This window comes from Cebus imitator, unplaced genomic scaffold (assembly GCF_001604975.1).
Source record: "Cebus imitator isolate Cc_AM_T3 unplaced genomic scaffold, Cebus_imitator-1.0 Scaffold715, whole genome shotgun sequence".
Taxonomy (NCBI): domain Eukaryota; kingdom Metazoa; phylum Chordata; class Mammalia; order Primates; family Cebidae; genus Cebus; species Cebus imitator.
The window spans coordinates 313,120-328,763 of NW_016108030.1; the positions used below are offsets into that span (position 1 = coordinate 313,120).

The 15,644-nt window shown below is 38.0% G+C and overlaps 1 protein-coding gene across 1 annotated transcript in view; it reads left to right on the forward strand.

Moving 5' to 3' along the window:
* CUNH15orf61 (chromosome unknown C15orf61 homolog) overlaps positions 1–3,877 on the forward strand; it is a 6,106-nt gene extending 2,229 nt beyond the window's left edge. The window contains exon 2 of the mRNA XM_017518949.2: positions 3,650–3,877. Coding sequence (XP_017374438.1) covers positions 3,650–3,777 — 128 coding nt within the window. The 3' untranslated portion in view covers positions 3,778–3,877. The remainder of the gene's footprint in view (positions 1–3,649) is intronic.
* Positions 3,878–15,644: the final 11,767 nt, after the last annotated feature.

A 15,644-nucleotide genomic window follows, 5' to 3' on the forward strand; every position in this document is an offset into this window, starting at 1 on the left:
CAACCTCCGCCTCCCAGGTTCAGGCAATTCTCCTGCCTCAGCCTCCTGAGTAGCTGGGATTACAGGCACGCGCCACCATGCCCAGCTAATTTTTTGTATTTTTAGTAGAGACGGGGTTTCCCATGTTGACCAGGATGGTCTTGATCTCTTGACCTGGTGATCCATCCGCCTCGGCCTCCCACAGTGCTGGCATTACAGGCTTGAGCCACCGCGCCCGGCCGTAAAACCTTTTAAAGTGGAAAGAAACAGCACTTGTAGTGTTTTTTGTTTTGTTTTTATGTGGAAGAGTGATTTAATGGTCTGTATGGCCTTTTGGAAATTCTAAAAATCCTGCTAAAATGGGAATAAGAGTTCTAACTTAAGCAAAAAGAACAACATTTTTCTCATGCATGCTTTAATACAAATTGGCATATACTGATAAAGGGAATTTAAAAATGTTTTAAAGTAGTGAACACATCTGGTAACGTTTATTTTTCTTTTTTTAGAGGGGATGTGAATTAGATAATAGGGTCCTTTCCTATTCTGTGATGTACAGTTGTCTCCCTGGATGATCAAGTACATATCTTATTAATATTATACTTAGGATTTTGTTCCTCTTTTTCCCTTCCAAATTAGTAATTACTAGAGTAATTCATTTTTCCATTTTGTAAATAATAAAGATTTCTGTTTACCCATTTACTCCTTTTCTCCTCTGCCTTCCCTTCAGTTGGAAGCTGATATTTTACTAATGGTTTACCAGTCTAGGTATCCTGCTGAGAAGTAGATTGAGATTTAAGAAAAGCAACTTACCATCGGAATGAATGGGATTTACTGAGGAATTCTAATTTTTTAAAGTGCTTAATTTGACAGTGGCTTACCTCCTGTTCAGCTGACTCAAAGTGATTATGCAAAGAACTGATTTTCAGGATCTTTTGATATTACATGTTTCAGATATAAATTTAATTTTTCAGAAAAATTGAATTTTTCATAGAATCTTATAGACTTTAAATCATATGTGCTACAAAGAAGATTTTGTAATATATAGGTTATATAAGTGGCAAATCTTACCATTTTGGATATTAGTCTGACTGCATTAAATAAACAGACAGGAAGGGGAAAAAATACAGAATTTCTGACTGAGATCATAACTCCATCTCCTGTCAAATAGCATTACTGCTAATGGTTCCTAGTTATTTTTTAATTAGACATAATACAGTTATTAAGCTAGTACTCTTTGATCCGCCCTTCATCTTAGCTGAAAGATATTGGCCATTTATTTCTGTATTTGTGATTTTTCAAAAGTATGAATTTTTTTTAAGTATCAGTATTTTAACTGAAAACTATGATAAATACTATAAAACAAAATTCTCCTTGTCACCAGGTATTCCTTAAATTTATATCCTTAGCCTTGGTTTAAGAGGCATGTTTTATATATTTTAGTCTCAGTATGTTCAGAAAATTAGTAATTGCATCTAGAGCCTATTTTTTTTTTCCTCGCTCCGTTGATTTTCAGCTTCTGAAGTTGTGATACTGCATTTTAAATTTATTTTTTCTTTCTTTTTCCTTTTTTTTCTTTTTTGAGATGGGGTTTTGCTCTTTTTGCCAATGCTGGAGTGCAGTGGTGCGATCTTGGCTCACCACAACCTCTGCCTCCCAGGTTCAAGCGATTCTCCTGCCTCAGCCTCCCATGTAGCTGAGACTACAGGCATGCACCACCACACCTGGCTAATTTTGTATTTTTAGGAGAGACGGGATTTTTCCATGTTGGTCAGGCTGGTCTTGAACTCCTGATCTTACGTGAGCCACCTACCTCAGCCTCCCAAAGTGCTGGGATTACAGGTGCGAGCCACCGCACCCAGCCTATTTTTTATTTCAACTGCTCCCTCTACTTCTGTCTCATTTCTGCCTATCTTGTTCATATTATTTTTTTTCCACCTCCCACCCCTGTGCCACTTGCCTTTTTTTTTTCATTTGTGGTTAAATGATTTATAAGTTGCTTTATTATTCTACTTTTTGTGGATTTTCTGGTGACATTTCCCTGAGGTATTTAGAGATTCTTTGGACATTATCAGGGCAAAGAAGGTGATACACAATAAAAGGTTTCATGGGAGTTCCAGGGAACCCTGTGATGGTGACAAACTGTGACCCAGTATATTCCTAAAAATAGAGGTGCCAGCCTGAATGGGCATTTTTTTTCCCTTCTCATTACCAGCCAGTGATGTGATGCTTCTCCTGATTAATCTCTGGCACCACAGTGGCTGGAATGCAGCTTCAGGGAGTAAGCACAAAGTAGTTCAGCAGACACACTCCAAAAGAGCTTAATGCAGCAAATGTATTCTTGCAGAAAAATAAGACAAAAATTTAGCAATATGATTAGTCCAGAGCATGTGTGACTTTCTTTATTACTTGAAAGAAAGTGATTTTCCAGATGTACAGCTGTCCTTTTAAAGTGTCACTTTCTGCCCATTTCCCACATACGAGCATCAAATTAATGCTTGTGCAGAACATACAATATTTGTTATTGATTCATGTGCCTATGGTTTTATTACATATGTTTTAACATGTTAGTCATTGATTTTAACTAAGTACCTTAAAAACGATAGGAAAAGCAAAAGTTTGTTTTGTGTCCAACAGAGACTTCTCTGCATGTGAGTGCTTAATACATATCTCTGGATACTGTGTTTAGTTTCATGAATCACAAATGGCAACTCATCTCAAAGCAGCACAATCTTATCAATTCCGAAGAAAAAACACATGTTGAAGTCTACTATGCCGATTTCAAATTGGTTGAAACGAGGCTCAGATCAATTGAAAAGAATGCTGATAATAGCTTTTCTTTTTCTTGCCTGTTGTACTGAAATCTTCCGTAGAGTTAGCTTTTGCCTTAGCTTAGGTTTTAAAGACAGCTCTTTGACCCAGTTTCTTTTAAGTTGTACAAAAATTACTTCAGCCAGTATTGTTGCTACTAACTTAACATTAATGTTGGCTGAGCTCAGTGTCTCATGCCTGTAATCCCAGCACTTTGGGAGGCTGAGGTGGGTGGATCACGAGGTCAAGAGATCGATACCATCCTGGCCAACTTGGTGAAACCCTGTCTCTACTAAAAAAGTACAAAAATTAGCTGGGTGTGGTGGGGCGTGCCTGTAGTCCTAGCTACTTGGGAGGAGGAGGCAGGAGAATTGCTTGAACCTGGGAGGCAGAGGTTGCAGTGAGCCAAGATTGTGCCACTGCAGTCCAGCCTGGCAACAAAGTGAGACTCCGTATCGAAAAAAGAAAAGAAAAAAAGAACAGTAATGTTAACCTAGTAATTTTAGCTTAAGGCTAATAATCAGGAGCATCTGCAACTAAATTAATGAATATTTGTCTCCATTTGTTTATTTATGAAAAGAATATAGAATTCATAATTATTTGAGGATAATGAATTAATGAAATAGTTGAATTAAAATTTATACCTTCCTTGTCTGTAGTAGTTACCTCTAGACGCACGTAATTGCCACCATATTCCATGTTGATGAAATTGAGCCCTTAGATAATCACAGTCAATGTTGAGTAATATTTTTATATTTTATCACATTATCATTTGTTAGCACTGCTGAAAAGTGTTATATGTGATTAGTAACTTGGATGATTAATAGGCACTGATGTTTATACATATTCGTTTGTTTTCTAGGTATTCCAACTTTATTATATGGACTTGGCTCCTGGTTATTTGCCAGAGTCACAGAGACTGTGCATACCAGTTATGGACCCATAACAGTTTACTTTCTCAATAAAGAAGACGAAGGTGCCATGTATTAAAAGTGTACGTCAAAGAACATAAATATCAGTGGATTTTCTCTGTGTGTATATGCGGTATTTATTTTTGATCCTTTAAAATAAAACTTTTGCAAATATTTTTCTTTCTACGATATCTGCTGCTTTAAGATGAATCATTGCCCTCAAGACGTGAAGCGTTTTGTACATTGTTATATATTGCATACTCTGTTTAGCTAATGGGAACTACAAACACATGAAGCTTCACACCATTTTTTCTCTAGAACTAGGTTAACCTACAGATAAAAAATGATTACAATGTAATAGATTAGTTAGGTATTAACAATTTAAATCAACTCTGAAGAGAAAATATAGATGCCCACACAAAAGAGGAGGGGGGAAAATCTGTTATAAAACAACGGAAAAAGAAGTAGAAGACAATAGGCTAGATGATGGAGATAATATCGTATCATTGGCAAATCCAAAATTAATGAGAATCTGATTGTAATCTCAAGTCTCAGCCATTCAGCTGCCAGGACTGTAGTAGAAATGTTTTAAAGGCCTTGTGCCATTTACCTGGAGGAGGGGTTGGAGTATAATGTTGAAACTTCTTGTTGCTTAAAGAATCCCAAACCATATCATTTTTAAAATGTAAGAATAACTGGTTAATATAAGTGTAGCAAGGTGAATGAAATTAAGATTTACTAAAAGTTAAAATAGCATTCCTATAAAGCTGTAAGAACAATTAAGGTCTTCTAGAAAGAGGCAGAAAAATAAATTTGGTAACTGTTTATAAAAGCAATTAATTGAAATTGTACATATCCATAGATTTATTGGCAATCGGGAGCGGGCTGAAATGTTAAGACCTAATGGCACTTTTGCATTTCAATTTTATTAATTGCATTTTCGAAAGCCAAGTCATTTAAAAAATTTATCGTTGGGGTAGTCACAGAATACCCAGATGAATGGTAAATTTCAGAAATTTGGAGTAATTTAGGGAGAACTAAGTAGAACTATTTAATTTCTAACCCAATGGGTGTTTAAGATTTATGGTCTCCCCCATAATTACAAACCTACATTACATATCATTTTTTGTTAATGTGTCACTGATACTCTGCAACATTTACACATTTTTGTTGCAAAATATTTTATAAAATTCAGCATTTGGATGCTTACTCCTGCCAAGTCGGTAGAGTAAGTGAGTGGAAGTGATAGAGGTGAAGACACCAGAATAATGAAGTAATACAGTCTAGCTTCGTTAAAGGTAGTCATTTTAAAGGAGCTACAGAGTGAACTGTTCTTCAAATATATGTAATGTTCACTTGTCTAAAAGCAATTCTAAACAACACTTTAATCAAAGAAGTACTTATGCCAATATATTTAGTCCAGAAGAATATACTTGACACTGGTTAAATGAATGCCTTACACAAAGGAGATAGTGTTACATTAAGCTTCATTAAAAATAAAACAACTGACTATTAGCATTTTGCAGGAAAGGCTAGAACTGATTTCCTCTGTAATGGGCAAAGTTAAATAACTATAGCTCATAAGTTTTAAGTCAAATACTGCTCATTCATTGCTGCTGGTCTTGTCAATACTGGCTGTAAAGGTTTGGTCCCAGCACAAGGCTGATAAAATGGCTTTTAATTACCAGACTATAAATACAGCTTTTCAGTAGAGTTGCACCTCTTTTCACACTGGCCTGTTTGATTTCTGATAATTTGTACTGCTGACTCGGCTTACCTGTTTTTCAATAGCTATAGTCAGTGTGACTTCTTGTCCGTATGGTGATAGGTAAGTCTCCTTGGAGAACATCTTTGACAAACTACCCTATTGATCTCTGTAATTCTTTGCTGCTTGCAGCATTAAATAGAGCCTTGATTTCTTGTCTCATGCACTCACTGTGTAACAATTAAGCAAATGTAATATTTTCTTGTATTACATGAAAATCAATAGACCTCTTGATCTGATGGAGTTGATCATGGTGAAGGATGAACTCAACAATGGGTAAAGGCATGGTTTAAAAATTTAAATATCATTCATTAGATTTATTAAGTCTTGTAAACTTTTAGTCTGAAAACAGTACTTCCCATTGAAGAGCAATGGTTTAAGTTTTTAAAGCTGCATATTACACCAAAGCAATTAAGGCCTAAAAGGGAGAAAGTATAAATGTGTAAGTCAGGCGACTAAATCTATTTTTAGTATCAGTGCTGTTTTACTTTTTGACCTGAGGCTAGTAACTCTCCTCCTTTTAGTTTTTCCACCTGTAATCTGAGAATGAAACGAGACCTTTCTACCTGAAAATGTACATCAGTTTTCCTTTTGTCTTTGCAAAAGCTCTATTTTTATAATCCACATACTTCTCCTCCATATATTTATATTTATACTTAAAGGACTTTATTAATGAAGGGATTTCAAAAATAAGGCGATGGGGAGAGAAGGAGGTGCCTTGAAGGCACACGCCTACTAACCCTGCAGTGGCTCGTGAAGTGCTAAACAGGCCCTGCCCTTCTGTGTATCAGGAGTTTTCTTAATTGATGAAACCACTGATTTAGCTTTTCTGTCATATTTCTTTGATAGGATTTTTGTCTTTAAAATAATCCAACCAAAACTGTTTTAATCAAGGTGTACTTTTAGTACAAAGTCTTGCATTTCTTCTATTGTTATTTCTATGCAAATGAATTATCCGTATTGGAATAAATTTCTAGGCAAAATTCTTGGTTCCTGTGTAAGTTGTGAGCCGCTATAAAGATGCAGTAACTTGTTTGGGAGCATGAGACAGGCTGTTAATACAAAAATCTCTGTTTTCTTAGTGCTGATGTCCTAAAATGCCAAATTGTTCGAACAGTTACAGTTTACTGCAACACACATACTTGGGCATTATTATTTTTCTAATGTTGACTTCCATAAAAATTGAAACCTTTTTTTGAGAAGGAGTTTCACTCTTGTTGCCCAGGCTGGAGCGCAATGGCGCGATCTCGGCTTACTGCAACCTCCACCTCCTGGGATCAAGCACTTCTGTCTCCAAGCAATTCTCCTGTCTCAGCCTCCTGAGTAACTGAGATTACAGGTATGCGCCACCATGCCTGGTTAATTTTGTATTTTTAGTACAGACGGGGTTTCACCATGTTGGTCAGGCTGGTCTCAAACTCCTGACCTCAGGTGATCTGCCCACCTCGGCCCCACAATGTGCTGGGATTACAGGTGTGAGCCACCGTGCCTGGCCAAAACATTTTTAATTATTAAAAACCATATGTATTTTTTAAAGTACATTTTACTTCAGGTCATTTATATTTACATTCTCCCAAAACTGTAAGTTGGAACATCTACAGTTCTTCATGAAATATCTTTTAACTCTGTTAAAGAATGATGTTTGAATAAGTGGGATGACCTAAAAGGCAAAGATCTTGATTTCACTTCACTGAAAAGCTAATGCAGATAACAGAAACCTTATCCTAAAGCTAGTGGATTAAGTATCTACTGTTTTTCAGCACTTACTATTCAGACAATAATGATGTTAGGGGGCATCTTAACCTAAACAAGTACTCAGCATTACATCTTACCTGGGTCAACAGTCTAGGGTATCAGAGTTAAACTGTGTTACTGTAAATTAATGGAAAATGTAACTGCACTTTGCCGAAAGATCAATGTCCGATAAAGCCTGCACAATCAAATCTTGTTGCAATGATTGAGGTCTTTAATTGCCTTTCAAAGATAAGGTGGTAATCAACACAGCTTTAACTGATCTTTTTTACTAGTTCAATTACATGCTAATGACTAGTGCCAAGTCAGAATCTTTAACTACTTATACTTCTTAAATCTTATGTTAGTAATGAAAAATTACTTAAGCTACACAATCAATAGAACACAAATCTTAATTACTATTTTCACTTTCATATCATTTTATGTGCTTGACAGATGTTTCACCAGGGCTTTCCCAGCAATAAGTGTTGTTAGTAGTGACCACAGTCCACAGAGTAGTTTTCTAATATAAATTGGAGACAGATGTTGAATTTTTTTTTCTTTTAATGAAAATATGGCTAAAACTGTTTCCACAAACAGAAGCTTGGCCATTAGAAAAAAAGGCAAAACCACAATTACTTTTGCACCAACGTATAATATTATGGAAAAGGTTAAAATAAAGGCAGATGACAAAAGAAAAAATAGACAAATTTGACTTCAGCCAAATGTAAAATTTTTGTGCTCCAAAGGTCTCTATCAAGAAAATGAAAGGGAACCCACCGAATGGGAGAAAATATATACAAATCATAGTATCTGATAAGGGACTTATATCTAGAATATATAAATAACTCTTAAAACTCAACAACCCAATTGAAAATTTGATTTGAACACACATTTCCCCAAGATATATAAATGGCTAACAAGCACATGAAAAGATGTTCGACTAATCATTAGAAAAATGAAAAGCCCGGCTGGGCGCGGTGGCTCAAGCCTGTAATCCCAGCACTTTGGGAGGCCGAGGCGGGTGGATCACAAGGTCAAGAGATCGAGACCATCCTGGTCAACACGGTGAAACCCCGTCTCTACTAAAAATACAAAAAATTAGCTGGGCATGGTGGCACGTGCCTGTAATCCCAGCTACTCAGGAGGCTGAGGAAGGAGAATTGCCTGAACCCAGGAGGCGGAGGTTGCGGTGAGCCGGGATCGCACCATTGCACTCCAGCCTGGGTAACAAGAGCGAAACTCCGTCCCAAAAAAAAAAAAAAAAAAAAAAAAAAAAAAAAAAAAAAAGCCCACAATAAGATATCACTTCATATCTACTAGGATGACTGTAATAAAAAAGACAATAAGTATGGGTAAGAATGTGGAGAAATTGAAAAACTCATGCATTGCTGTGGAAATGTAAATTGGTGCAGCTGCTTTGGAAAAGTTTGGCAGTTGCTCAAAATGTTAAACATGGAATTACTATATAACCCAGCAGTTCTGCTCCTGGAGAACTAAAAATATATGTCCACACAAAAACTTGTACACAGTTGTTCATATCAGTATTATTCGTGCTAGCAAAAGAGTAGAAACAAATATCCATCAACTGATGACTAGGTAACATACAGCATAGTCACATAATGGAATATTATCCAAAAAATGAATGAAATACTGATACATGCTATAGCAATGATGAATCTTAAAAATATTACACTAAACAAAAGAAGCCAGTCATAAAAGATTTCTTATAATTCCATATATATGAAATGTTCAGAATAGGCAAATCTATAGAGACAGAGTATGTTTGTGGTTGCCTAGGGCTGGAGAGATTGGGGAGAAATTGGGGGTCACCATTAAGGGGTCTGGGGTTTCTTTTGGTGCTGATGAGACTGTTCTAAAATTGATTGTGGTATGGTTGCCCAATTCTGTGAGTATATGCAAACCACTGAATTGTACACTCTAAATGAAAAAAGTTTAGGGCATGAAAATTATATCTTTTTTTTTTTTTTTTTTTGAGACGGAGTCTTGCTCTGTTGCTGGAATGCAGTGGCGCAATCTCGGCTCACTGCAACCTCCACCTCCTGGGTTCAAGCGAGTCTCCTGCCTCCGTCTCTTGAGTAGCTGGGACTACAGCCGTGCACCACCACAGCCAGATAATTTTTGGATTTTTAGTAGAGACAGGGTTTCACCATGTTGGCCAGGATGGTCTCGATCTCTTGACCTCATGATCCACCAACCTCGACCTCCCAAAGTGCTGTGATTACAGGTGTGAGCCACCACACCCGGCTGTGAATTATATCTTAAGGCTGTTAAAATTATTAAAGAGGAGAAGAGGACAATGCACAATTAGTGTTTAATGGGTACAGAGTTTTGGTTCTACAATATGAAAAGCATTCTGTAGATGGATGGTGTTGATGGCTGTAGAATAACATCAATGTACTTACAACCATTGAATGGTACAGTTAATGGGAGGTTGGGGCAGGAGGATCATTTGTGCCCAAGAGTTCAAAGGCTGCAGTGTGGCATGATCGTGCCTGTTAACAGCCACTGCACTCCAGCCTGGGCAATACAGCAAGACCTTGTATCTAAAAAGAAAAAAAAAAAGGTTAAGATGGTAAGTATTATGTTATGTGTAGTTTATCACAATTAAAAATAATTTTTAAAAATTAGCAAAGAATTCCATGTTAGTATGGTTAAAATATGACTGCATGCAGTTAAAAAATGTTAGAGATTAAAATAGTTAAAGCATGTTGACATCATTTTATGTGTTGCAATCTTAGAATTTAAAAAAATTTATGAAACCTAGTTTTGATTAAGTAGATGAAATTTCATTTGGGATCATTTTTAGTACCATTATTAAAATGATACATTTGGTTTGAGATTACTTAAGATAAGACCAATGTAAGGCAGGTAAAGTGTTAGTGAATGAAAATAATCGTTTCTTAGATCCTAGTTGCTGTATAAAGAATATCAGCCACTACTAGTAAGCGGTTTTATGTAGAATTGCTTATGGCTATTTTAGTTGCACTTACATCATTTTAAATACAGTTGTGAACATTATACTACTCCATTATATTATTAATTTATCTCTGGTGATATTTATAGCATCAATTTCAAAGCCGTAAAACTTCATGAAAAGTAGCTTAAACAAGGATTTTGATAAACAAAAGGTTTCAGTTTTAAAAGCAAATCATGGAAACTGAACTTCTTAAAGAAGATTTGAAGTTTTTTTTGTTGTTTATAGAATTATGAACCTTATAAACTCAGTATTTTTTAGTTAACCTAAATACATAAATCTATTTGAATTCATCTTATGAAAAGAGATATGTCATTAGATATATGATCATTATATGCTTTAGTGATTCATGGACCCTGTTACATACATGCTTTGTAATGTATGAATTATTTAGTAAGAAAAATCACAATAATTTTGTTGTTACTCAAAAATTTATGGGTTAGCAGAAACAATTATGCAGGCCCTGAAGCTGGTATGTTAAGGTAACATCATTAACACTACGTAGTATAATTTTTTTAGTAGTTATTTGACATAACCTTTACTGCTTCTGTGAGAATATATCAGTAATTTTATAACAATCTGTCTGTAAACAGAACATTGAATTTATTAACCACAAAGTGATTCATTTTACTCTATTTTCATATTAGTACATAATTTAAAATCAGACTTAAAAAGTTGTCTACTCAAGCCCTAAAGGAAGAATAAAAATATACAAAATAAAAAATTAATACTCTAGCAAATAGATATAAATGTAAAACTCCACTTAAAGTGGATATTTCTATTTCAAAAGATATAGATGTTTAAGAACTAGATGAAAATAGATGCCTTTGGCCGGGCGCGGTGGCTCACGCCTGTAATCCCAGCACTTTGGGAGGCCGAGGCGGGTGGATCACGAGGTCAAGAGATCGAGACCATCCTGGTCAACTTGGTGAAAACCCATCTCTACTAAAAATAGAAAAATTAGCTGGGCATGGTGGTGCGTGCCTGTAGTCCCAGCTACTTGGGAGGCTGAGGCAGGAGAATTGCCTGAACCCAGGAGGTGGAGGTTGCGGTGAGCTGAGATTGTGCCACTGCACTCCAGCCTGGGTAACGAGTTAAACTCTGTCTCAAAAAAAAAAAAACCAGAAAGTCCTGGGATCAGTCAGACTTAGTCTTTTAAAACAGAACTAGAAATAATGTGTTAGTTACTAGGGGACAAGAAGAGTGCTTTAATCCTTAGAAGATGAAATGGGTCACCTCCTGAAACAGTGAGTCCTGTTCCTGGAGCTGTTCAGAGGCTACACAAACAGGATCCTCAGTTCCTTAAGGAGATGGGTAGGGGAGGATAGAATTCTTGAATGGGAAAGGGGATTGGATTGGTGATTTTGTAAGTCCCCTTTAACTCTGAAATTTTATTATCATTCCTGCGTATCTATGTCTGATTCCCAACCATGCTATTTAGTTTGGTATTTACTGCTTTTCCACTAGATGTGGAATACAAAGAACCCTGCTTTGAGGAGAAAAAGATATGGTTTCAGTTCTTGCTCTACCACTGCTGGTAGAGTCACTTTGAGAAAATGTAGAGCTTTCTAAGTCTTAGTGTCTTCATGGATACAATAAGAAATTTGTCTAACACTTACATAATGTTTACTTGTGCCGGGTCCTTATCTAAGAACTTGGCACATGTGAACTCAATCCTCTCATAACAACCCCATGAATTAGGTACTGTTTTTATTTTTATTTTTCAGCTGTGGACACCAAAGGGTCTTGCCCAAGGCCATGCATGGTAAGTGTCCTTCCGATCTGTCTACAGAGTCCACATTCTCAGCCTGTACTCCACACCTGTCCCAAGATGCACTAGGTAACTCTGTCAGACAATGGATGCGGAAATGCTTTGTTATGATTACGACTACATATTAAGAAAGTAATATATAAATACATTTAAACAATAAGAGAGGGAAAATAAAGTTTAAGTGATTTGTGGGAACACCTGTCTACTCTACTGAAAGAAAATGTGTTATGTAGAAATTACATCTAATAAAATTTTAAATTAATAAATTCATTCACTTTAGAGTATTTAAAATCCACAGTGCTTGGCATATAGTAGTGGTCCATGAATGACCTGTGGAACTGTCATTTCTCCCTCTGTGTGAGTGTACTGTTGATTTCTATTCCTGCCGAAACAGAAGAAGGCAACTCTCCTTTACACTTTTGGATGTTTGTGTTCATTTTTTGTCTGTCTCTTCGTATTCTTTAAAAAAACTAAAAGGGCCGGGCACGGTGGCTCATGCCTATAATCCCAGCACTTTGAGAGGCTGAGGCAGGCGGATCACTTGAGGTCAAGAGTTCGAGGCCAGTCTGGCCAACATGGTAAAACCCTATCTCTAATAAAAATACAAAAATTAGCTGGATGTGGTGGTGCACACCTGTAATCCAAGCTGAGTTACTCAGGAGGCTGAGGCACGAGAATCACTTGAACCTGGGAGCTGGAGGTTGCAGTGAGCTGAGATTGTGCCATTGCATTTCAGCTTGACCAACAGAGCAAGACTCTGTCTCAAAATTCATAGATATGAGAATAATTATGTTAATTGGTTTGTTACTGCTATTATACATTATTTTTTCAACCAGAATTTCAAAGACATTGCTGATGTATAGAAGAGCAACTTTTTTTTTCTTTTTTTGAGGCAGGGTATCACTTTGTCACCCACGCTGGAGTGCAGTGGTGCGGTCATAGCTCACAGCTCACTGTAACCTCGATCTCCCAGGCTCAGACAGTCCTCCCACCGCAGCCTCCTGAGTAGCTGGGACTACACGTGCATGCCGCCATGCCTGGCTAATTTTCGTATTTTTTGTAGAGACAGGGTTTCACCATGTTGCCCAGGCTGGTCTCAAACTTCTAGGCTTAAGTAAGCGATCGGTCTGCCTCGGCCTCCCAAAGTGCTGGGATTACAGGTGTAAGCCACTGCATCTGGCCTATATTTTTTTTTTTTTTTTTTTTGAGGGTTTCGCTCTTGTTACCCAGGCTGGAGTGCAATGGCGCAATCTCGCTCACCGCAACCTCCGCCTCCTGGGTTCAGGCAATTCTCCTGCCTCAGCCTCCTGAGTAGCNGCCTCCTGGGTTCAGGCAATTCTCCTGCCTCAGCCTCCTGAGTAGCTGGGACTACAGACACGCGCCACCATGCCCAGCTAATTTTTTGTATTTTTAGTAGAGACGGGGTTTCACCATATTGACCAGGATGGTCTCGATCTCTTGACCTCGTGATCCACCCACCTCGGCCTCCCAAAGTGCTGGGATTACAGGCTTGAGCCACTGCGCCCGGCCTGGCCTATATTTTTTTAAATCAAAATTAATCGACATATATTGGAGTGTCATCTGCAAGGGCCCATACCGGGTGCTGAAGGAGACAGGTGAATTTCTTAAACATAGGAGACAATCAGTATTTTAAATAAAACAGACTGTTTATGGGCGTCCATAATTGTTTTTGTCGCAGTCTTGGTGGTGGTGGTGGTGGAAAGGCAAGGGGGCCTTGCAAGATGCAATGGAAGTTGCATTCCTGTTACTCAACCTACTCTGCTTTGAAAACTCCCTATTCAGTCAACAAATACTGTTAAAGTGCCCGCTATGTGCCAGATACTCTCTTAGGTACTAGGGATATGGAAGTGACTAAAACACACAGTTTCCTCCCTTCATGAAGTTACAGTCTAGATGAGAAACAAACGAGTAATAACATGTGGTATGTTAAATAGTGATAAATGGGCAGGGTGTGATGGTTCATACGTGTCATCTCAGCACTTTGGGAGACATGCAGATCACTTGAGCCCAGGAATTCAAGACCAACTTGGCCAACACGGTGAAACCCCATCTCTACTTAAAAATTTAAAAAAATAACTAGGCGTGGTGGTGCACGCCTGTGGTACCAGCTACTCAGGAGGCTGAAGTGGGAGGATCGCTTGAGCCCAGATGGTGGAGGTTGCATTGAGCCGAGATCGAGCCACTGCACTCCAGCCTGGGTGACAGAGCCAGAGCCTGTCTCAAAAACAGAAAGAAAAAAATAGTGCTATAACTGCCAGGAGAAAAATAAACTAGGGAAGAGGAGTAGGAATCGTGCATGCCTTCATGCTTGTATCTAGGGTTTGGGGATGGTCTGCAATCTCATTCATGTGCCAGGGGAGAGCCTCAGCGAGAAGGTGACCTTCGAGTCAAGACCTACAGAATGTGAGGGAGTGAGCCATGTAGATATCTAGTGTAAGAGTCATCCAAGCAGAGGAAATGGCAAATGCAGAGGCCTGAGGTGGGATGTGGGACATGTTCAAGAACAGTGAGGAGGAGCCTGGTGTGAGTGAGGGAGAGTAGCAGGAAATGAGGTTCCAGAGTTCAGACGGGATGAGGGACAGAATGCGTAGAATTCTGAAGGCCAAGGAAAGGATTTTGGCTTTTTCCCTGCACAAGACAGGAAGCTGTCTGGGGAGTTTTAGTCAAACAAGCGACCTGATCTAACTGTGGCAACTGGGTAGAGAATACTGTTGGGAGTAGGGGCAAGGGTGAAAACGGAAGATGAAAGAACAGTTTGAACTGGGGTAATAGCAGTGAAGCGAAGACGGTGAGAAAGGCTCAGATCCTGGGTTAAGAATTCAATATTAGGACCAAGGTAACAGGAGAGGAAAGAAAACCTCTATTGTTGATCGATTGATCAATTGATTGAGACAGAGACACTCTGTCACCCAGGCTGGAGTGCAGTGGCTTGATCTCGGCTCACTGCAACCTCTGCCTCCTGGGTTCAAGCGATTCTTCTGTCTCAGCTTCCCGAGTAGCTATGACTACAAGCACGTGCCACCACACCTGGCTAATTTTTTGTATTTTTAATAGAGACAGGGTTTCTCCATGTTAGCCAGGATGGTCTTGAACTCCTGATCCTGTGATCCACCCACCTCAGCTTCCCAAAGTGCTGGGGTTACAGGTGTGGGCCACCATGCCTGGCCCAAACTTATCTGAATTTATAACAGCAAAATGTAATTTTCCTCCTTAAAAAAAAAATCACAACAAAATAACCCTATTAAAATGGGTAAAAAAGGTCAGTGTCACTAGACACTTAATTTTTCAGTAATGTGTTTATTTTCAGTTAAATTTACCAGTTAACAGAAGCCAATATAGGCCAGTTTTCATATTCCTTAGTGTTATCTCACTGGTGCACTCATTGTTTTACCATTTTCCCTTCTAAGTTCATTTTTCTCCTAGCATTTACTACTATCCAACATGTATTTTGCTCATTTGTCTGTCTGTGTTCCCCATCAGAATATAACTTCACGAGGGGAGGGATTTTCTATTACACTTACTGAAAAGTAAACCCCTCAAGTAGAAACACTACAAGCAAGTACAGGTTGTTTTTACAGTAAGTCTCCTTAATGGCTAGTAAACTATCTCAGCCAGTACCTGAATGACTATCCTGACTTTTTTTTTTTTTTTTTTTTTTTT